This window comes from Crinia signifera, chromosome 19 (assembly GCF_055691185.1).
Source record: "Crinia signifera chromosome 19, ASM5569118v1, whole genome shotgun sequence".
NCBI classification, from domain to species: Eukaryota; Metazoa; Chordata; class Amphibia; order Anura; family Myobatrachidae; genus Crinia; species Crinia signifera.
Window position 1 is genome coordinate 39,859,891 of NC_139226.1, and position 24,241 is coordinate 39,884,131.

The following is a 24,241-nucleotide window of genomic DNA, read 5'->3' on the forward strand; positions in this document are numbered from 1 at the left end:
GGGCGGCATATGGGGGGTGATTCTGGTTGGTATTGCCACATCCACAAATCCCCACTGCACCGCAAATGGATGTTTTGCATAAACATCCACTCATAGGGAAGCGTACGGGGGAAAAATCATTCAATGGTCGTCGGTCTTAGTCAGTCTGGGCTGACTTAGACTTGCGGCGTCCGGGTCAGAGAAAGGGGCGGGCGGCTGACGTACTGTGATGTCGGACACCTGCCTGAGTTTGCATGGGGACACCCAGCGTTTTCGTGGATACGCCCAGGAAATGCTGGGTGTTGGCATGTGAACGCCCCCTGCCTGCCTCCATCCCCTTTCCTCCATATGATCGCCATGGCTACTATGCAAGTGCATGCACAGTGCTAAAACACCTGTTTACAGTGTGAACACGCTGGGGCCCGGGTCAATCAGAATGAGAGCCTATATGTGTTCACATCGCACCACGTCTATGCCCCACTACAGACAATGCACAGGGCACACAAGCATCTTTTGACAAAGACAAACCAAACCGAAAGAAGATTACAGGATGGCAATTTAATACAGCTAACAGTAGGCATTTATAACAAGAACCTGCGACCCTGGGAAGGATTACTGTGGTGGTGTCAAATCATGCAAAATAAAATAATGGGGGAGGGGATAATGTTCACATAAGAATTAAAATATGGTAAAAGTTATGGGTAATAAAGCTGCAAATTTGTGAAGCAAAAATATATTTACAAGAGACAACTATTTAAAATGAGACCGCACAGGACACCGAAGACCTGTGTGTGTCTCCCTCTAGCAGCTCCCAGCTCTCTCTGACAACGGCACACGCAGAGCAAGGGGACTGTTAGGAGTCACATATATGTCATTTCTAAAGATAGGTTTCTCTAAAGTTCAATATAATTAGCATAAAAGCCCCGCCTTCTCGTCACTAGCATTTCTTTTTTTTTTTTTATTCGAATTGACCCAATTATTTGAACGGGTCTATTTAGTCCAATTCTGCTCAGATTAACGGCAAAGGGGGGATTCCTTTATCCATAGACCCCGAATCCTTCCCGCTGCGGTAACTGCTCTCGTCGTCCTCCATTTTTTTGCCGTGTTTCCGGAAGTACTTGTAGCGCTGGACGTAGGCTTTCACCAGATTATTCACTTTAACTGGGTTGATTTCTCCGCTCTTGCTGTGGCAGATCTGTGTGATATACACGAATGGAAAGGAACCAATTATATTATTTTCTGCCTAGAAGAGATCGGACTCGACTTATACAGTCACACGTTAATGCATGGAGGGGTGCAGATGGTTTGTCCTTTCTAGAGGGTACAAACAGTACAAAGGCTAATTGGGCAGAAATGACAACATGACTTTGGGACAGATGCACATAGAAATTATAAAGATGAAATAGAAAGCATATAAATACATTAGAGACTGTACAAAGAAGGGCAACTAAAATGGTGCATGGCCTACATCACAAAACGTACCAGGAAAGACTAAAAGATCTTAATATGTATACTTTAGAGCAGAGAAGGGAAAGGGGGGACATGATAGAAACTTTCAAATATATCAAGGGTTTTAACAAGGTACAGGTGGGAGACATTATTCACAGGAAGAGGAGCAACAGAACACGAGGACATGCACTGAAACTAGAGGGAGGAAGATTCAGGGGAAATGCGAGGAAGAATTACTTCACAGAAAGAGTAGTAGATAAGTAGAATAGCCTCCCATCAGAGGTGGTAGAGGCAAAGGTACTTGTTTCCTAGCACGGCCACAATCGTGTGGATCGTGTACCTTTAAGTTAAGGTACACGATCCACACGATGGACCCGATTTCCTTTGAAATCAGGTCCATTTTGCCGGCAAAGGTACAAAATCGGGGGCATCGCGTCGGTCGGGACCATTAACATTGGTCCCGACGCGACCGACGCGATGCCCCCGATTTTGCCATAGGCTTCAATGTTAAAATATTTTTTAACATTGAAATCGTGAGGATCGCGTCGGTCTTGTGCCATTATAATGGCACAAGATGAGATGGACTTGATTAAGTCCATCTCACCTTTAAAAAATGTGAGAAATGTGAAATGGGCCAATATGACCCATTTCACATTATAGATGTCCCCGTCGTCGGCCCACGATAGACGCCAACCCGAAGCGTGGCGAGCGCAGCGAGCCCGCGAGGGACGGCGGTGCGCGTCCTCCGACCTTTTCATTCCCCTACTATCCACGTCGGCGTGGAGTTGAGAATAGAATAGTGTGGCGAGCGCAGCCACGCTTCGGGTTGGCGTCTATCGTGGGGTGGGGTTTACGTCGTAAAATTTGGGGGTCTAGGGAATATTTCACATTGAATCCAATGTAAAATCGGGTCCCAGGGACCCGATTTACATTTCATTCAATCAAAAAATCGGGTCGGTCGCATCGCATGCGACCAAATCGCATGCGATGCGATCGACGCGATTTTTCCGACACGACCACCCCGATGTAAATCGGTGTGGCCGTGCTAGGAAACAAGTACCGAGGCAAATACAGTAGTACAATTTAAACATGCTTGGGATAGGCATATTGATATCCTTACAAAAAAATAAGGATCAAATATGGTTTGAGGTAACATGTTTAAAAAAGGGGCAGACTAGATGGGCCAAGTGGTTCTTATCTGCCGTCAAATTCTATGTTTCTATGTAAGTCCTGCTTTATAAAAAAAAAAAAAAAACAATGAAAAAGGCTAAAACAAGTGTTTTGCGCACCAGCGGCCACTAGATGGCACCAGACAGTATAATCAAAGTGTTGCTGGTTGATACATTACTATAATGGTGTTCAGTCATGTTAACAGGCTGGTAAGGAGACAGGGGCAGATGCATTTATTTATTTCTTTATTAGCATACAGCAATTACTAATGGGGCCTCCACACAGGGTGTTCTGTCAGCACTCTGACTGGTTGGATAGCTTCAGCCATTTCGCAAATCAGCATGCTGACAGCCATTCACTATCTGGATGTAGAAAGGTAGAAAATACTCCCCGGCCGCTCTGATTGTGTCTAATTCAGCATTCTCCATCTGCCTCGCCAATAGGTTTTGGAGGCACCAGCCCAGGAGGCAGATGCCCCCTGGTCCTGTTTGAAGGCCCATAATATCTTGTGTCCCTGTACATCTGCCCAGTATGCCTACACGATAAGAAGGCAATGCCCATTACAACTCATCTGGCTTTCCCAATGGCCTGAGGTGTATGAGGAACCCTTATTATAAAGTGAATGGTTCCTATTAAGGACCAATACGAGACCTGTACTGGAGTGAGGGATGGTTCGCACACAACACAGTACTAGTTACTGTATATTACGCAGAACTGTGGGGTAGATGTATGAAGTGGTGATAATGGAGGAGTGATAAAGTGCCTGGTATTTTATCACCGGCCAATCAGCTCCTGACTGTTTACAGGCTGGGTTTAAAAAGGGACCAGTTGATCCATGTTAGGAGTACATGAGACTATATATAGGCAAACTCACCTTATGTACAGCCTTCCGCAGAATATCTTTATAATCTTCCTTGGTGATCTCTTTCCTCTGATAATAAGGTTTAATCGCCAGTTTCACCTCCTCTACGGCTCTCTCCTGCGTGTGCAGCTTCTTCAGGTACTAAAAGAAAAGGCTTAATGTTAATAAAACCTTAGAGAACTCTGGGGAACAATTGGAACCAATTAAGTTCTTCATGCTGCCATGGGTGTGAAAATAAAGCACCCAATAGCACTTGCAGTCTTTCAACCAATAAGGTTGATTTACTAAATTCTAAGTTACAGCAACCAAAAAGCAATGAACTTTTATGGGACCAGTGTCAATTAGACAATGAAAGTTCGGAGCATATTATGCACCAGCATGTAATATTAGTAAATGAAAAGAACTTCACATTTCTGAGCAATCGGATACCTTGTCAGTGTCTCCTCTGCCCTCAGAACTTGTGCTGCCGTCGCGTTTACCCAGATCAGCCATAGATGTAGTGTTGAAGAAGGAGCTGGAGGTGGGACCAGGAAGTGACTGTGTGTTTAAGCTTCCAAGTCCAGTCGGGGTAGGGGGGCTTGAGTTGCTGCTGAGGGGTAGACTACCATGAAGGTGATACGAGGGAAGTGAATGGCCGAGAGATGACAAGACGCTAGATGATGAAGGTTGGCTAACCAATGAGGTAGAAGGCTGGCTGTGACTGAGGATCTGTTGGGGGGGAAGAGAACAATGTAAATTCCTAACACTATGAGTTCTGTAATGAGTATGTCCCTACTTAAAAAAAAACAACAACCATTTCCTTAGACTAAATATTTCAACTGTACGAGCAGGGTCCTCCTACCAATCTGACTGTCTGTAACTATCCAGCTTGTTTGATCCAATTGTAAAGCGCAACGGAATTTGCTGCGATATATAAGAGAAATGGTTAATAAATAATAATCATTCCACCTAAACCAGCCCATTGGGTTACCAGGAAAATAAGCATTACCCTTTATCAGGGTCATAGTGGACACAATTATTTATTACCAGTTATTTATATAGCGCACACAGATTCCGCAGCGCTTTTCAGAGAATAGTTGAACACTCACATCAGTCCCTGCCCCAGTGGAGCTTACACTCTATATTCCCTCCCACATGTACACACACAATAATTCTAGGGTTATGTATTGTTGGGAGCCAATTAGCCTACCAGTATATTTTTGGATTGAAGGAGGAAACCGGAGTACCCGGAGGAAACCCACGCAAGTACGGGGAGAATATACAAACTCCGCACAGTTAGGGCCATGGTGGGAATCAAACCCATGACCTCAGGCAGTAATGCTAACCATTACACCGTCTGTGCTGCCCCAGGACGGACGGTGTAAACTATACCTGCGTAATGAAACCATGTTTATTGGTGCTGAAAGAGAAGCCTGGCACTGAAACACCTTGGTCCCAATGTCCTTTATTAGACAGGGAACACTCCCATACCTGGTTAGTAGCTTGGATTAGCTCCTGTGCCTTGGCTCGGCTCGCTAGGTTTGCTTCTTCCATCTTGAAGAGCAGGGCAGTCACTGGAACACAAGTCACATAAGTGTTAGTGTTGCTGTAACCAGGTTTTTGCAGGAACAGAACCTTAGCATTAAGGCTAACGAATTGCACAGACCAACAAAGAGAACACTACAAACTTTTAGGGCCCGGAATAGAGGCTACTAACATTACACACTGCAAGCACAAACTGCTGTGGTGTTTCTAGCACAGGTCTGGTTTGCATATCAGTGTTCATATACAGACCACACTGTGCTAGAAGCACTACAGCAGACAGCGACACCCCAGGCAGGGAAGAGGAACTGCATGGGTTTTCAAAGATAGCGGGTGCTAGAATGAACACTATTCATCACCCAATATAGGTAGAACAAATACCAATGGAAGAATGGACCCTAATACAACAGGCCATTTTGGAGTAGTAGCATCCATTAAAACTAGCATGTGGTTCCCAGTGACCAGCGGGGCATATTTTCATATTGTGTTTTTGCACAATGCAACTTATGGCGTTTCCGAGAAGCCATCGAGTCCAGCTCCGGCTTACTTAAAACGTATAGCTAAAAACATGGCTGCTATACAAATGTCCCCTCCTGAATGGCAGCTATATGGCTGGGAGAATTCATGTTCTGCCCTATTGAATGACCCCTTCAATGATTGCTGTTAGCAACCTCTATCACAGGGGTCAATCCTATTTGGTGCGGGCGATTCCAGAGTGCGAATCACCACAGCACTGTGCGCACTTTACGGTGGGCTGAATTCACTTAAAAGCACTGGTGCCTCCATAAGAGTGCGACCAATTTTAAGTGAATTCGGCCCAGCAAAGGTTGTGAGATCGGCCTGAATGCCGTTGCCGGCGTTTAAAGGCATGAAAAGGACACCCGAGTGGCACCTCGCACCCTTCGGACCTAATAGGATTGATCCAGTAATGTCAGAACAGCGTGAGGTAACCCCACGGTCCAATCCCAGATGTCCTCTTAATATTTTGGACTTTCAGCCACTAGCAGCGAGGGTCTAGTCTTGGGAAGACATATGATCTGGTATACCAAAAAAGGGTTGTCTATCAATGATGAGGCCAAGTTCTCTTGAATAACAGCCGGTGTACAATTACCGTTTCCAAACAATTTGTTTGACCACGATATCATCCAGAAATGGAACAACTGTCGACCCCTTGGATCTTAAGAAGACCGCTAAGTGCATCCACTTCACCCCGACCTAAGATATTCTAACATTGGGACTGGATCTGGATCACACCTCTCTACCAAGAGGTCAATTCACTGATGACATCCTGAACAGACTACAGACTCCATCACCATGGGATACCATAAAGAACACCCATCCCACAGAACAGTATTTATAGATGGACTTATTTCTGGGACTTTCCTATACATATCTGGACATTACAGACTGATATATCAACACCCGATCCCAGAGCGCACCCAGATATCTTCCATATTGGAGTTGCTGTGTATAAACACGAAGACCCCAGAGAGCTGTAAGACCCAGCTATCTATCCCATAACCACATTCACATGCAGATCAGTATTCACAGCAGGCTGTGGTGAGCATGGCGCTGCGCCCGACTCTACACTATTTTTAAAGGGAAAAATGCACCATGCCCCTTCAGCAGCTCCCTGCTACAGCAGCCTGCCAACTGCCACATGAAGTGTGTATGCCCAGCATCTACTCACCTTAAAGGATGAGCTTGGGGTAAGCCTGGCACCTCTAAAGGTGCTGAGCACTACCAAATCAGTGACATTGCGGGGGGCTAGACGGCCCCATTAGATAGATATTCCTCCAGTCTGAAGAAACAGGTGCACTCACCAGACTTATGCTAGGTACACACCACATCATTTTATTCACGTAAAAAAATATAAAGTTTTAAAAATAGTTTAAAAGACTAAACCAACCTTTTTGTTTAAACGGATTGCTGCTTTACATATAGGCCTTTATTCAGATCTGATCGCAGTACAAATTTGTTTGATGTAACATGTGCAGAAAGAGTTAGATTTGTGCGAGTTATTTTGTTTCTGTGCAGGGTAAATACTGGCTGCATTATTTTTACACTGCAATTTAGATTTCAGTTTCAACACACCCCACCCAAATCTAACTCGCTCTGCACATGTTACATCTGCCCCACCTGCAGTGCACATCGTTTTGCCCATTTTGAGAACAAATTTGTACTACGATCAGATCTGAATAAGGGCCATAGTGACCATCAAGGTGGAAGCGTCATCTCCCATAAATCATAGGCTTTAACATTTGATGCGCAATGATAACTTTTTAGATTGCAATTGACATCTAATAGTTTAGGTATTGCTTTTTGGAATCTGCTTCAGTGCAATTACTGCTTGTGTTGTGTAACCAGCAATACGCTTACATTGCACCAACTAGTGGCTAAATTATGAAGTGACAAACTTGTACTGCATTATTACTGTATTAGCGGGATTTATCCAATATAAGATAGTTGAGAAGAGTCACACAACCAGTCAATAAATGCTTTCCATAATGTGAGATTATGCCCCATATAGAATACAAAAGTGGTACATAGGACACAGGATCTATCCATGTAAAAATCAGGTGTTAGCACCTTAATAAAAGTGAAATGTATCACATATAGGGAAGGGCTACTACCGTTTAGAAGAGAAAACAAACAAGTGGATGGACAAGAGAGACTTACATGCTAACACGCCACTTGTGGCACAGTCGACTCCAGACTGAAGATTCCATGACATTGGTGCAGGGGGCGGTGGCGGTGGAAGAAGAGAACAGGGTGTTTCTTCTTTAGGCTCAGAAATGCTGTCCACCTCCAAGTCAGTAATCCTTTCAGGGTCTTGAGGAAGTTCCTCGGGCAAGAACGAGACATCTGGAGTCTTGCAGCTACTGTCTACAGTTTGGGAATCAGGAGTAAGTTCCTGCTCATTGGCCAGTTTGGGCGGGCTGGGCGGTTTCACTTTAATCTCCGTTTTCTCCGTGTCGGACCATATCGGCTCTTCTTTGGCTTCAATTGGGCTTAGTATTTCCTGACTGCAGCTATCTGCTTTAGACTTCTTTAGTGAGGCCTTTGTTTTTAGTTTCTTCTTTTTCTTCTCCAGTGTCCCCTTGGGTTTCATAAGAACCCCTGTAGCTCCAGCAGGCTTTATTTTCTTAACACCAGTCTTTGTTTTTAAACCTTTAATTTTCTTAGGCCTTAGAAGAGGCTCTTTTAGGTCATCAATTTCAAGTTTAGGTCTAATAATCTTGGGCTCCGATAGCTTTTCTTCAGATTTAAGGAACGGGGAACGGCTCTCTCGGTCTCGGCTAAATTTTACCCCAATTGAACCGGCTTCTTTAACAGATGTGGTACTACTAACCCCTTCACGAATCAAAACAGCCACTTTAGACTGAAGTTTAACCTTCCTCGTTGAACTTCCTTTGCCATCTTTATGACTCGCCTTAAGTTTTTTGGGAGTCTTATCTTTTTCTAAGCGAATTTTATCTCTGTCTAATTTCATGGACTCTGGATCAGGATCAGGTGGATCTTTAAAACGCTTTTTATACCTCTCACGGCAGTCATCTGTGTAAGTTCTCTTTCTATCGCGATCTTTAGAGATTTTTTGACGACTCTCTCGATCTTCCTCTAGCCGCTTTGTATCAAATTCAACGGGTATCCTTCTCTTGCTAGAATCAGACTTCCCGATATGCCGGTCAAATACCCTGTTACATTTTCCGTCGCGGTCATCAAAAGTTTCACGATCAGAGTAGGTTTCAAAGCTTAACCCTTCTGAATCATAAAGAACTTCTCTTTTGCCAGAAAGCTCAGGACTGCGAAGCAATTCGTCCCGATCCAGTTTCTCTTCTGGATTCACAGTAATAGTTCTCTTAATAGTAAAAAGATCTGAATTATTAAGATCTTGTATTGATGGAGGCACTACTGACCTACTGTCTCGCCGCTTCCTCTCTAACAATGATGGGTTTTCGATCTTCGGTTCATCTAAATAGTGCCTTGGCCTAGTTTTCTCTTTCTCTCTTCTATCACTGGAGTGCCGTGAAGACCTCCTGTCTCGCTCTCTTTCCCTGGATTTAGAACGTGATCTTTTCTTTTTTTTCTTTCCTTCTGTCCGGTGTTTCTCCTTGTGCTTGTCTTTTCGAGACCGGTCCGTACTGACAGAATGTGACCAGCGAGGTCTCTTCTCCTTTGATTTTGATCTGTGGATTTTCCTCCTTTCAGCTGATGTACGAGAAGACTCTACAGCAGATAAGCTAGTACTTATAGAAGGAGACCAAGAGCGTGATTTCCTATGGTCTCTAGAATGGGAACGCGAAATCTTACTATCCTTATTGTAAGAGCGAGACCTAGATCGTTTGTAGTCATCCTTATAATCCTTAAATTTTTTTGCACTGGACCATGTAGTGGTTGAGGTCTGCGGTTCCTTTGATTTCTTTCTCTCCCTGGACCTCTTTCGTTCCCTTTTAGATTTTTTACGACTATGTGAACTGGAGGGAGAACGAGATTTTGAATGTTTTTTTGATTTTGCAGGGGAATCAGATTTTTTACGATACCTCTCTCTACGTTGGTTTGTGATCTTCCGTCTCAAGTCAAGTCCTTTCCATCTGCTTTCCATCTGATTTTCTCCAAAATCAATTTGTAAAGCTCCTTCCTCATCCGAATCTGCATGCAAAGAAAGAAAGTCATCTCCTTCAACTATTCTTAGAGGCCTCTCCATAACACGACACCGGCTCCGGAACAAAGGCATAGGGCTAAAACAATCTTCATCGGGCTGGACAATCTCACCTTCTTCAATTTCAGAATCATATTTGCGATCTGAGTCATCACCGCGATCCCTCCTTTCAGAGGAATGTTTGCGCTTGTGCCGTGATCTCGACTCACTTCCGAGTTTGGCAATTTTTTCTAACCGTAAATAGGATTTCATGTCTGGTTTTGATAAAGACTCTAAAGAAACTTTTATCTCAATTTTAGACTTAGAATCAGCTTCAGATGAAAAGTCTGATTTCCGACTATAGTCCTTGCCAACGTCAACTGTGAAGACACGTCTTATAGGCTCCGGTGATACGTCTGACGTACTAGCTTCATTTAGTGTTGAGTCAGCCACCGGTGCTTCTTTAACACTCTTTTCTTCAGAAACTTCTCTAGAAACTTCTTCTACCTCAACATCATCTGTTGTGTCCAGATCTATGCTGGAACTAGGACTATAAGGTTCAAAATCCAGCTTTGAAATGTCCTTAGAAGCAGAATCTGAAAGATCTTTGGAAGTTCTTGGTTCTGTTTTATTACTGTCAAATTCAGTATTGCTATCAAGCTCTTCAATCCTTTTAATTTGATCAGATTCACAGCCTTCATTTGCTTTGTCAGTGCCCGGGAAATCTTGGCTCAAGCTATTTTCATCATAGATACCAGCCAAAACTTCGGAGATCCGACCCTCGGGGTGAGTTTCGCTCCCTATTTCATCATCGTCATCATCCTCATAAGGAGAAGGGCTGCGCTCTGAAGAACTGGGATTTGAGCCGGTGGGGTCAAACGGATCATACTTTTGATCTTCCTGTTCATCTGCTTCCTTCTCTGGGGAGTCTGAATAAATATAATCTCCATTCACATTCTCCTCATCTGTTGGGTGAAAGGGGTCATAAATATCTAAGTCCTGTGATCGATTGGACTGTGCACCACTGCCACCAGTGGAAAGCACAGGGTTCTGTGAGGAATAGGAAGAAGAGGAGGAACTTGAATCTGTTTTTTCCAAAGAACCCGGAGGCTGCGAATGCTGGTTATTTGATGTGGACCCTTCTCCACCAAGAGGTCTTTGCTGTCCATCCGATACCCCAGTTCCATTCCCCAAAGCCAGTCCACAGGACACTAAAGCATCAGGTTTATTTTTAATAAAAGAATGAGTACTGCCATTTATAAGGCTAGTCCTGCCTAAGCAGAGGGCATCTTGTACCCTAGAGATAGAGAAAGCACCCATCGGTCCTTTAGCAGTCCAGGGAAGTCCAGGTACTACAGTAGCTGTTGATGGACTTGCCTGAAGTAAAAGTTTGTCTGAAGCTTTGTGGTGAACATGTGGCTTCTGGACTGCACTACACTTCGTGCTCAGTTGAGTTCTGTGCAGTGTCTTGGGTGTGTGTGGTTTCATGTCCAAAGGACAAGCGGATCCCAGGTATCGCTCGGGTCTCGAGGGTCTTAACACTGTGTCTTTATGAACTACTGATTGTCCTCCTGTGAGCTGGAACCCTGAGGTACTTAGGCACACTATAAAAAAAAAAGAGAGAAAGAGGAAAGCAATAAGTGAAAAGGCAACCAAGATCTAAGCTGCAAAGCTGGTCATACATCAGAACGATTCTAGGACCGAACACACGATTTTGACTGATTGTGTGATGGATTGTGTGTGCACGTTAGGAATTTCGGTACGATGACAATGCGTGGTACTGCGGGTCATGAGGTTGCTCCTATGATCTGATGTGTATCACATATGATAAGTCGGGATGGGTTGTGGCAGTAAGCAGATCGTTTGTTTTTTTAGCACGGACGTTCTAATGTATGGCCAATTCAAGAAAATTCTATACACATAAAGCAATAATTACACATCACTTGCACTAGTTCAAATAGTTCACATCTTGAAATCATAGGAAAACCTATGATCTTTAAAAGATTGTCCTAGGCTGGAGGCTACATATCACAATGAGATGAGTTAAGCAATCATAAATTAAAAAAAGATTACAAAAATATCATGATCAATACAGGATGTCCCTGCGCTATTTCTAGAGCTTGATGTTTTGGCAGATGACTTCATTTGTTTCACAAAGTTAAATTGTCAACAGCCAACAAATTCCAATGACATTTTTATCCTTATATACTGCTCTGTGGGAGTTGTATCAAAGTTTGGTTTTCACATCATATTAGTCACCCAAAATATAATAGCAAAAATCTTCAAATTGTGAATTTCTTCCACATTCTGAGTGTTCCAACAAGTGTGCAAGTTTAATATAACATATTAAACACCTTAGTCGACCCAATGCATTCTGGCCTAAACTGGATCAAAGCAAGGACCATAGCCTTTTGCAGCTTTTGCACAGCAACAGCCCTCTCTGTTACAGACCTGCGGCATGTGTGTTATTTACTATATCTCTGCTCAGCTCTGATACACGGATTCACTAGAGCTACCGAACTAGGTTAGCCAGCCATATCCCTGCCCTTGGAAGCACAGACAGAGGAAGGGATTATAAGCCTCGCCTAACATAACACTCCGCTGTACTCTGCGCTGCTCACCTGATTTCTGTAACCTGGAGTGTCTGTCTCTTCTGTACGTTCCTGACTGCACACTGCAAACCTCTCCAACATCCCCAACCTGAACCTCTGCCACAAGCTCAAGTTCATCCATATACTCCATAGACCTGAGAGACAAAAGAGGAGGAAACAAAACAAAAAAGGAATTACTTAGATAGTTAAACAAAAATAATCAAAGATGGATGAAACCGTCAGTTCCTGCACTTTTAATCCAAGACTAGAGTAAGCACTTTCTACTCCGTCAGGTTCTACTAGAGGCGGGTACCAGGTTTTTTTTTTTCTTCTCTGAGTTAGTTTGAAATTTCGCAAAATTAAAAAAAATGGTGGTTATGAGACATGTTCAACCTCTTCGCCTTCCAATATTACTAAAGATAAAATTACTAAAGCTGTACACAGAGCTGCTGCCACCTTTGGGCAAGACTGATCCAGTCACTATGGGCTTCGCCTTCCAATATTACTAAAGATAAAATTACTAAAGCTGTACACAGAGCTGCTGCCACCTTTGGGCAAGACTGATCCAGTCACTATGGGCTTCGCCTTCCAATATTACTAAAGATAAAATTACTAAAGCTGTACACAGAGCTGCTGCCACCTTTGGGCAAGACTGATCCAGTCACTATGGGGTAGATGTATGAAAGTCCCTGCAATAAGGTGGAGAAGCGGGCACCCGTATCTTCTTAACGGGCAGTATTCAATGAATTTGACGAGGGGGGTTTGTATGCGAGGATGGCTTTTCCTCATCGAAAACAAGCAATCCTCGCCATCAAATCCGCTCGCCATATTCAATGTATGCCCCAAATCTTTGCCGTGAGAGGACAGCAAGGATCCCCCTAGCATGGCAAGGTTCGCAGCAAATGCAGTAACCCGTTTTTTTGTGGGGAGCCAAGCCATTTTAATGGCCGCACTCGCCGTTTCCACCTCGAATCAGGGAATAGGCTAGGCGGAAACAGTGAGTGAAGGGGAGGGAGTTGAAAACTTGACGTGAGCTACCAGCACTTCTCGCCGTCAATAGCTTGCCATCAGGGCATTGACTATACCCCAATGTATTAAGTATCCCCTTGCCGATAAGCACAGCAGTTCTGTTCTCAGTCCACCGCTCTCCTTATCAACGCCTCTGTGATTAATGTGCATGCACATTTAAAAAAAAACCTATGGGAGATCTCGCTATTATTGCAAGATCTCGAGTGCATCCCAGAGCCAGCAGCAGGGCTAGCATTGTCCCTGCCCTGATGTGAAGCATATGCACCTAACGCTGGTTAATACATTTACCCCTATATATCAAGTACATCCTGCCCCACAGATGCGCTAAACTCCAGCCACTTCTTGTACAGAGAGTATGCAAGCAGACGCACCACTGGCAAACACAGGAAATGCTATGAAGTACAGAGCACTGAATCTCATCTTCAGTGAGAGACTGAAGGTGGCCCAACGCATTCCAACACTGTGCAGGTTAATCCTGGTACATTCTCTGCTTTTCATGGCGGTTGCTTATCAGCTAGTGTACAGAGAAACACAGCAGAGAACGGTATCTTCCTCTTCCCTATCCAGCAATCCTCTTACTCGGTCTAAGAAATGGCATTCACAGCACTGACTCCCTCACCATTAGCATGGGATTGGTAGTAAATCCCGGCGGTCGGAATCCCGACAAGGGGCGTGGATCGCCACGCGTGGGGGGGCGTGGATCGCTGCTGCGCTCGTCACACTAATTTATTCTCCATCTATGGACACCCATAGAGGGAGAGTGTCCGGATTTCGGCGATTGAGATTCCAGCATCGGGATTTTGACTGCCGAGATTGTAACTGCATCCCCTTAGCATAAAGGCCATGCCAATCCGGATACAAATGATATGGGGTTCTCAATTTCGGTCCTCAGGAGCCCACACAGTCCACGTTTTCCAGCTCACCCAGCCACTGCACAGGTGCATTCATTACTCAGTGACATTTTAAAAGAACCACAGGTGGAGCTAATTATTTAACTTGTGATTCTGTAAAGAGACTTGCAAACATGCACTGTGTGGGGACCGAGTTTGAGAACCTGTGCTACAGATCATGCTGCATACACATAAGTAATATTTCTCTGGGTACAAAGGGAAATCTAGAAAACAATCCAGCTCTGTTTCCTTAACTTTCAGGTCTCGGCCTTTCAGGACTAGCTGATCATCCTGAGTATGGCTCACTCTTTCCTACCTAAGCTCATTTAAGGTTCTCTCGTCAACGAGAAAGTAGCAGCCATCTGGAGTGGCAGCGCACTCATTCATGGCAGTCCTGTGTTTTTGGGCAGAATTCCATAGACAGTTGTCAGACAAACATTGTGGAGTAGCGACTAATTACATTGCATTGTGTGATCAGTAGGGGGAAAGACCAACCCGCCCAAAATACATGTAGACTGCAGTTTACAGGGCTATTCCCCTTTCTGATGTCCTTGCTGCATCAACTGAAAAGTATCAGGGTAGGTATATTGTGTAGAAAGTCAGTTCTTGCTTTCCTTGGGTAAAAGAATCCAGTCTGTGCCCCCTATTGCTGGATGAGGATGTGGTTCAGCTGTTATTTGTCCCATAAAGGTAGCTACAGCCTAACCTGCTAAAATGGCCCAGTAATACCTGCAGGCACAGGACTGTTTGTGTTGCATGCTTACACTTTGCCATACACAGACATGAAAATGTATCCAAGGACAGCAATAGTTAGGAGTCAACTATAATGCCATAGGGCAGGGATGGGGGAACCTTTTACCCTTCAGCTGTTGTTGAACTATGCATCCCAGCATGCCCTGCAACAGTTTTAGCATGGCCAAATAGCAAGGCTATAGTAGCACATGCTGGGATGTGTAGTTCAACAGCTGCAGGGCCAAAGGTTCCCCACCCCTGCCCCAGGGTGTAAAATAGGGTTTCCTATACAAAAAAAAAAAAAGGCTTTAATACTCACATGTCTCCAAAATCTAAATGATCTTCCACAAAGGAGCGGAGGCGAGACCATTGTGTGACTGTACTATATGTCTTTTCCATATATTCCAGTGCACCCTCCAGACCAGACGACAGGCTTGGTGTTGTTTCAGGAATCTACAAAAGGAACTCCTAGGTCAGTGTTACAAGCCACACACTCTAAAGAAATACATTATGTATTGTCATAGGAGCAATTACTACAGTGGCCTAGGGATGGCCATCGGTGCCTTTGCCATTGATGGCAAGAGTGCAAATGGCCATCGATAGTGTAAAACTATGCAATGGGTGACCATTGATAGTTTTACATATCGATGGTCATCTATTACGTTTGAGTGATTGGCCTATGGGCCAATCAAAACATGTGGGCGGGCTTCACAGGTGTCGCGGGCGGAGCTATGCTCCGTTTCCCGGCACTTTGAAAAAAAAAAAAAAAACAGCAAAACATTGGTTTAGCTGTGCCATCGATGTAGGGAAACGATCTGGTTCTCCCCCATCCCATCAATGGCAAAAGTATTTGAAATCGGTCATAAACCATCGATGATTGTGAATCATTGATGGTCGATGGCCATCTAACAACGGCGGCTATCTGTAAGCGGGCACAATACATACAGAATTCTCATTTTCCACACAGAGAAATCTCGGCTCCTCTAGGTCTGCAGGCCTCTTCCCAGCTTTCTTCTTGCAGGTCTTTTTTGGCTTAGGACACTTAGATTTTAGGTCTGCAAAACACAAATAGGGAAATGCGCGCTTAGGGAGCGAACGTCAAAACGTCCACATGTATACAAACAGCCTATAGTAGCTGGGAGATTCCCGAGGCAATCGTAGAAAACAAACGTCGCCTTCACACGCTCCCTCCGATTTAGAAGGGGGCTGCTCTGCTCTTTACGCCATGTTTGGCTTTGAGATTTCATTTTCTTAAGTTGAAAAATACAAACTTGAACAAGTTTCTCATTCATGCGCACCCAGTACTGGTGGTTGAGGACTTAAATGTGGTCAGCTGCCTCTATAAATATGCTTGTATGGCAAATGTAAAAGACTGGTTTCATAACTCTCGCGCATTACGGAGCCGCAGGTCATCATCTCTGTCTCGCAGAACTAGGCCAAGAGATTCTTATTCAGAAACTCCGCAAAAATAATACAGTTATAGAAATTGTGCTTTCGGGGCACCTGTTCCTGTATGTGATTTTTAGTAGTTTCAGGGGAAGAATTTCTTCTTACAGGGAGTAGTGGTGATAATAAATTCTAATTATTGGGCCTAAGAGCAGATAATTAGTAAATATAACCATTAAGGATTACAGTGCAAACGTATATTCATAAGCCAGAAGAACAATACTATAAAATAATAATTTTACTCAGATTCATTCCTTTAATCCTGCAGGAAGTGGCTAATGATACAGCACAGCTGACACTCATTAACGCCAAGTTGATACATCATTAGTTACACTTCTCTAAAGGCCTCCATCCACTAGTCCGATATGACCTGATTCATCGGCCCAAATCAGATGTGTTTGACATCAGACCCAATCCGATGCGCTGTTCCATGCGCATTTGATGGGAGGTCTGCAAGCAGGTTTGAGCTCCGACCTGGACCCCCCTACCGGCTGCAGGGAACAGGGTCACAAGCTAAACAACCCATGTGAAAGGACACCATGTAATCCTGCTGCCCAGGAAGGTCCCAGGCGGCTCAAGGGGGGTTGGACAAACGTAATATGCACCAAATGATGCGGAATGGACACCACTGAGGGTTAATTGAACAATCATCAATAGGGGACCTCATAATGCTGCACAGCAAAGCGCTGGTCTCTGCTACATATACTACAGGGAGCCAGTAATGGTATAAAGTATTTGTGTGCATGGCTCCCAATTTTTAGAGGGGTTTTGTGTGTCTAGGCCAGCGGTTCCTGAAGTTTAATCACAGCGCCCCTGCGTATCAAAATTTTGTTTCATGGCACCAATAGACCAAGTGTTTCTCATTGAGAAAATTCCCCCAAAATATTAAATTACATAAACTTTGTTTATATAGGATCTTTTTTTACATGTATGTGGTAATGGACCAGATTCACTTCTATTTGTCCACAATTTGGAAATTACATTGGTCATAAATATTTGAATTGGTCATGGACCACCATGCCAGGGCACCCCTGCAAGTCCCCCAAGGCACCACTAGTGTACACCCTAATGGCTGCCCTTCCCAAGTCATCCGAGTCTCTCTCCTCCTGGGGACAGCTGAATAATAAGTCACTGAGAAGAAAGGGGCTACCTCAAACCTTGCAGTGGATGGAAACCTGAAGACCCTTACTTATCTCTGGCGGCTTGGGATACATCAAACTATCTCCTCTGAATTTCACAAAGAGGGACCTGAAGATTCCTCTTTCCCCTGATTTGAGGAGATAGGGAAGGATGTGGATCCAAAGATGGACACCCTGATACATTTTCCTCTGTACTGAGGGGTAGATGTATGAAGCAATAAATTATTTCACAGAATGGGTAGTGGATAAGTGGAATAGCCTCCCATCAGAGGTGGTAAAGGCTAAGACAGTAGAACAATTTAAACATGCTTGGGATAGGCATATGAATATCCTTACAAAGAAATAAGGATCAAAACGGGTTGAGATTACCTGAAGTATAAAAAAGGGGCAGACTAGATGGGCCAAATGGTTCTCATCTGCCGTCAAATTCTATGTTTCTATGTTAATAAGGGAGGATAAGTGAGCTAGAGGAGGAGTGGCCCATGGCAACCAATCAGTTGCTCTTTATAATTTTATATTATGCAACTTATAGATGTTACTTCAGTGCTGATTGGTTGCCATGGGCCACTTCTCCTCTGGCGACAGAGGTTAGTGCTGAACACTTGCAGATAAAGCCAGGGACACCTGTTAAGGTTAGGCGACAAAGAAACAAATTAATAATATCCCTTTCACACCAGAAAATGCAGGGACCCACCCAGGAATTTGGCCCAGAAATCATGCCGGGGCATTCCCGAGTTGGCCCCATTCACACCAGAAAAGTCCCTGCATTTTCTGGTGTGGGAAGGCTGGAGGCCAATGGTGGCGCTGCTCTCCGGCTGCTGTGAGTGTGCCGGAGAGCTGCGTCATCTTCATCCACCGCCTGTTCTGTCATCTGTCCCCGGCCTGACCGCATGCACCGAGGATTGGCAACCTGGGTGAGTACCCCTACCCCTTTCACACCAGCCAGGACCCCGGGAACAACCCCGCTCCATAGCAGGGTTGAAATCCAGGGAAATTTTCCCAGGATTTTGGCCCGGGAACCTTACAAACCCGGGAATTTAGGCTGGTGTGAAAGGGGTATAAGTGTGCAGAGACTGCCTAAACAGAAATCTAACTTTGAGATTGATTTGGCCTTTGAGTGTTCCCCTGCACAGTTCTGCATATAATTGAGCTCGTAATCTGCATACACTGTACTGCAGAGTTGTTTCTGATTTAGGGAAGCCATAAAGGTATACCTTGTGCCACTGTGAATACCTACAGCACTGTGAGGGGTCTTGTATCCATTTACCTGACAAAGGGTACAAGGCTATTAACAAGTGTCATGGTCTTAAATTCAAAGCTGTACCTGTCACCTGCTGTGTGTCACCGATACCTCTGGTAATGTATTGACTAGACAGAGATTGGGAACACACAAAATGATACACATTCCAGAACCAGCTCATTGCATGGATCAATAAGAATATACATATTCAAACACACTGCAATACTGTTACACATGTTTATAGACATGTAGGTCCAATCAAATTAGTTCTAGGCTCTAACAAACAAGGTCGTGTATGCAGCCAATATTCTTTTGGCAGAAAAAAAAAGAAAGGGACAAACACTATGTTTATATAACAGCAACAGTAGGGCCATAGATTTTGAAAACATAATTATAGGCTTTTTGTTTTTTAATATCCTGTAAAGTACCTTTAGAGAACATGATTGCCTTAGCTCTTATACTACCCATACACTTGTCAGATATTTCACGCAATCATTCAATTTCGACCATATCTGTTCAATAAATCAAATGATTGTATGCATATTGTAGGGACCCATTCAACGGGATACGCAGGCCCACCATCGAATGTCGCGTTGATAGATATTATGTGCACCACATAATATCTCCCGAATTGCAGGGGCGATCGCATGTGGTTTTTAACCACATGCGATTGCTCAAATGCAATCCGTGGGTGGAGGGATCGCTGCCAGTGTCCGTCTGGGTATGTCAGCGCTGTGAAGGAACATTAGCGAGCGGCGAAGGTCAGCGGTGGTGGCAGAATTGTTTAACACACTAGGCAGCCCTCAGAGCTCAGCCAATCAGAGGGCAATCCAGTGTTTTAAAGAAAAATTCTAATTCTGCTGCCGTGCTGACCCCCGCCGCTCGCTTCATAGCGCTATGCTACTCCGCTGCCCACCCTCTTCCAGCCAATGTGCTGGAAGGGGTCACTTTCTGCAGCATGAGATGCGATCGGATGTGATGGACACGATGTTGCATCGAAACCGATCGCATAAGTGTCTGGGTAGCATTAGCTGTAACAGAACATTATCTCCTTTTAAATATATCACTGGAGGGAAAATAAAAATGGCTGCCACAGGCTCTCATCATATCATGTGGTGGAAGATTGGTGAGGATGGGAAGGATGTCATTGTGTAGAGGAGATACACAATAAATAATGTGGCTGCCATGCACAGATGTAAGTTTTGCACAGGGGGGGGTTTAGGGGGATTTGGGATGTATCCCCACAAAAATGGTGGGTGCACCCATATTAATGCTCCAAACTTATAGAGTCAAAACCCGTTTAATTAGAGCATCCCTATTTTACGGTCTATTAGAAATCACTAGGATCAGTCAAGCTACATATCATTTTCGTTTATTTGCTCCTAGCATGCATGATGCATATATTGTGATTTGTTTTTGGATGTGATTTGTTTTAATTAAATATTGTGTGCTTTAACTGTTCAAATAGTTTCATTATTTATATGCCAAAGCGCCAACGGTATTGTTTCTTGTGTTGCTTTGTATTTAGAGGGTGGCATCCCTCTACCGTATAGGCTGCTGGCATATAATACACCCAGCAAGTGTCCACAGCGCCTGAGACACTTTTTATCCATTTAATGCTTCGAGTGCCTGCTAGGGGCACGTGCAAGACATCGGCTCCCGCACCGAACTGATTAAATCCCATGGCAGCTGCGAGCGGCAGCCCAGAGAGCAGGTCTGAATCACGCCCACTGTGTGAAGGCAGAAGATTGTAGGAGTGAAAAAGGAGCTCTGACGGATTTTTCATAAACTCTCTGCTCACTATATCATATAACATTATGGACAAACCGCATCACTGTAAATCATTAACAGCAGCTTGAAGGCGCAAACCAATGGACAAATTAAAAGACCAAGCTGGTTCTAACAGACTGCTAGTGATTTATGTTCTAAAAATATGCCTCATCCATAATATTATGGGACTGATTCACAAATGTAGCTACTAGTGTACTAAACCTCAATGAAAAAAATATGGTCTTTCCCGTCTCTTAATTTGAGAAATGTGTGCCATGTACTGACCTCAGTTACTGTCACCTCTATCGCAGTCCGCGGTACTGACCAGATATTTCTCAGTACAAAGGTATCCACGATGGTGGCAACATGCCCCACCAAATATTATTTTGTGGAACAAAAACATAGACATGCAAAGTGGCTCATAGTATTCAAGGTTGCTAAACTATTTACGCCACAGTTACTATAATAAGCCAAACGAGCATAGCGCCACTCCAACATTCCATTGATGAACTAGGACCTTGACAAGTCCATCACACTGATAGAGCGGAACTACTGTTCCAGAGGATGACGCAACATGTTTACTAACAATGTGGGGCGCAGGTGGTAGTTAATTAGTTCCCCGTCAGTACCAAGCGGTAATATAACCGCAGACTTGTTGTTTTTATTTTCCCTTTATCCTGTTTGTTCTTTGAACGGATAAAATCAATACATAGAAACCACAGAGATGTTGGGTGCAATGCTGTTTACACTTCCCAATCTGCCACCTGTAGTATGAAATAGACCACTGCACAGATTTAAATGCCCACTGTCAGCAACTAGCAAACAGACAAAGCTACCCTAACACTCATCAGGTAAGAAAGTCACCATAAATGCAATAGAAGGAATATAAGGGTTTCTGCAGAGCTGAGTACCTGTAACTCTGTACAGAGTTTTCTTGCTTTCGCTCACCACTTGCTGCAAAGCTTTCTAGAATGAAATAAAGCACACACAATTAGGTCAGGTCATGCATTGCACACCGAGAAAAGGGACAGCTGCAATCAGATGGGTTGCTATCGGTTACAAAAGGAAAATCCCAGGAGTCCAGCAGCCAATGTGACTAATGTAAAAAAAAAAAAAAAATTGCCACAATTGTTAGTCATATCTACTGGTGCAATGAATAACTCAGAGGTTCCCAAACGCGGTCTTCAAGACACCGAAACAGTTCAGGTTTTTGGAATATCCCTGCTTGTGCACCGATGGTATAATCAAACTCACTGCGGTGCTAATTAAGTCACCAGTGCCTACCATCTGGACTGTTGGGGTGCCCAGAGAACCATGTTTGGGAACCACTGGAATAGACATATTGCGCTGATCTCTAAAACATAACAAAACATTATACTTCTGGCGCCTCAACATTATAAGGACTCCATAGTTACAGGATATTTTTGTTGGCCAGTTTCCCCAAATATATCCCCACACTGGTCCATTTGCACGGCCGCCTTCATTCACACGGGGCCGATATTTCTTCTTTGCACATGCGCTGGGTGTGTGCAGCCATTCTTATGCTAATGGACAGATGACGCAGGTGTGTGTGTGTGTGTGTGTGTGTGGGGGGGGGGGGGAGCTGAAATCACCGGATGTCAGCTGCCCGCACTATTCCATCAGAATGTGTAAGAAGATCTAAGGCTGCTCTGAGCAACCTTAGACCTGCGTGCACGTTCAACATCATTCGATGGTCGGCAACCATCGAATGTGGGTGTTCCCCCCGCAGGCGCGAATGGATGTTAATATGAAACATACATTTGCATACTGTGCGAAGGAACGCGCCTTGCAAATGTTGAGCCAGAGTTCCACCATTTGCAAGAATGCGAATTTGCATCCGAGTGAATCAACCAAAATACCCTCCTAAGACTTTAGTAAAATTACCAGAATGATGTGTCCTGGGCACAACGCTTCTGATGGATCATGTTCGGAGACGCTGGTGCCGACCTCACTTTCATCCTCCGACGTAGGCATTACCTCCTCGTCACCATCTTGCTTGGTGGGGTTAGGTTTCTGGTGGTCTTCTGCCATTACTGCAACCTGTGCCTAGTGGAAATCAATCTCAGGATGACAAGGAGACACTAAAACTATATTATGCCAGACGCCAACTGCAGTCCCTGGCAGTGAAATTACAACCTTTATCTGCTTAAGACCGGGTACACACTTTACCAACCAAGCAGCTGATTCTTGTAGGGATCAATCAGTCGCTCTATGAGCCCGATTCAGACCCGATTGCTGGGCTATGAATTTGAAGCCTGAGTGTATGTATGTATGTATGTATGTATGTATGTATGTATGTATGCGCGGGGTCCCCCTGTGAACGAAACCAGCGATGGCTTGCCATATCTGGCTGTTCACAATGTGAATGACAGCTGCAGATGTTTTATGGGTGGCGGTGCCCGGCCATTGGGAGGGCCTTCATCTCCCCATGCCCATCACAGTGCAGAGTAAGTCTACACTTACTCGGCAGCTGCGAACTGTGGGAAAACTATTCGCTGGTGAGTGTTTGGGAACGGTTTTACCCCTGTGTGCAGGGCTGCATTTATCTGATCGCTGGGCTCCAAAGATTTTTTGCAGCCCAGCAATCAGGTTTTATATGCCTGGCCATTCATCATAAAAGGGCAGCCATTTAACTCTGCACACCCGGTTGCGATGTTGCTGTGGCAGCATATGGGACACATCCAGATGTACCAACAACTCTGCAAGATGTATCCGCTGTGCTGCTGGGCCAACCCCGGTCACTGACCTATCACATAGTGAGTACCAAGCAAAGGGACTTATCTTGTTCTAGTTCTAGTATCTATCTGGCTGCCATGTGTCACGGTATACAACACTACATACAGTATTGTATTATCATTAAAATGCAGTAATCCAAGGACATATCCGTATCGCCGCCCCCCACTGTCACACCATCAGCTGCGGACAGGACAGCAAAAAAATCAATATTCCTTATTCAGCCTGGGTGCTGTGACACCAGGTAGGTGACATGACGGAGGGGGTCACACTAAAGCAACCTATGCACAGCTATGGGAGTCATTGTCTGACTTGGTTCTGGTGGGTGGAGGGGGGACAACAGCTTGCATGACCCCATGTCACAGAAGCAATGCGATCACACATCAGTCACAACTGTGTAACAGAGATATACACGTACAGGGCAATAGCAGACCACGCACAGGCTGCAAATGACACACGTTACACATAGGATGAATGCTATACATAGTGAGATGTGTGTGTTTGGGGAGGAGGGTGGGTGTCATGTACTAATAAACCAGGAGAAATGCAGATTGCATGTGTAGACGTGTAGGCCAAAGCCTCCCCACAGGCCAGCAAGCACAGGCTACAATGACGACGAGGACAAATACAAGGTCCCCAGTCCCAGAAATACCCCCTGACGGTGCAGCCAGTGCCCCATCCGCCAGCCCCCGGCAGGAAGACCCCTCCCAGCCCCCGGCCTTCTCCCCTGCACCTACGCCCACTACCGGCACCTACCGAGTCGCGCCGGCCACTAGATGTCGGCCTCTCCGGGGGGCGGCCTGGGTCGGCGAGGGGCGAGTTAGAGGAATTCCCCGGCTCTACAACAAAAGGAGCTTCCCCATCCCTCCAGCGGCCGCCATCTTACTCCGTTGCTCCAGCGGCTCCTAGCAGATGCACGGCATGCTGGGCGTTGTAGTCCTGCTGCGTAGATGGCCGACGCGCAGATTGGGGGAACGCGGCAGGAATTTAGACTACAAATCCCAGAGGTCGCGGCGCCAGCCGGCGTTTC

The 24,241-nt window shown here is 44.8% G+C and overlaps 1 protein-coding gene across 1 annotated transcript; it reads right to left on the reverse strand.

Annotated features, from left to right (window-relative positions):
* Positions 1 to 517: 517 nt before the first annotated feature.
* Positions 518 to 24,220, reverse strand: SCAF1 (SR-related CTD associated factor 1). The gene is made up of 11 exons (XM_083162412.1): positions 23,968 to 24,220; positions 22,363 to 22,524; positions 21,369 to 21,423; positions 15,808 to 15,917; positions 15,182 to 15,315; positions 12,242 to 12,366; positions 7,661 to 11,224; positions 4,931 to 5,013; positions 3,890 to 4,168; positions 3,473 to 3,601; positions 518 to 1,174 (listed from the first exon to the last, which is right to left on the reverse strand). The coding sequence occupies exons 2-11, from the start codon at positions 22,507 to 22,509 to the stop codon at positions 989 to 991; spliced, it is 4,812 nt and encodes a 1,603-aa protein (XP_083018538.1). The 5' UTR covers positions 22,510 to 22,524; positions 23,968 to 24,220; the 3' UTR covers positions 518 to 988.
* Between the last annotated feature and the right edge of the window lie 21 nt (positions 24,221 to 24,241).

Coding starts and splice junctions, on each gene's coding strand:
- SCAF1 (XM_083162412.1), bottom strand. CDS start 22,509: ATGGCAGAAGACCACCAGAAACCTAACCCCACCAAGCAAGATGGTGAC. Junction 15,918..21,368: donor AACTCTGTACAGAGTTACAG/GTACTCAGCTCT, acceptor TGTGTTTTGCAG/ACCTAAAATCTAAGTGTCCT. Junction 11,225..12,241: donor CTCCAGGTTACAGAAATCAG/GTGAGCAGCGCA, acceptor TTTTTTTTATAG/TGTGCCTAAGTACCTCAGGG.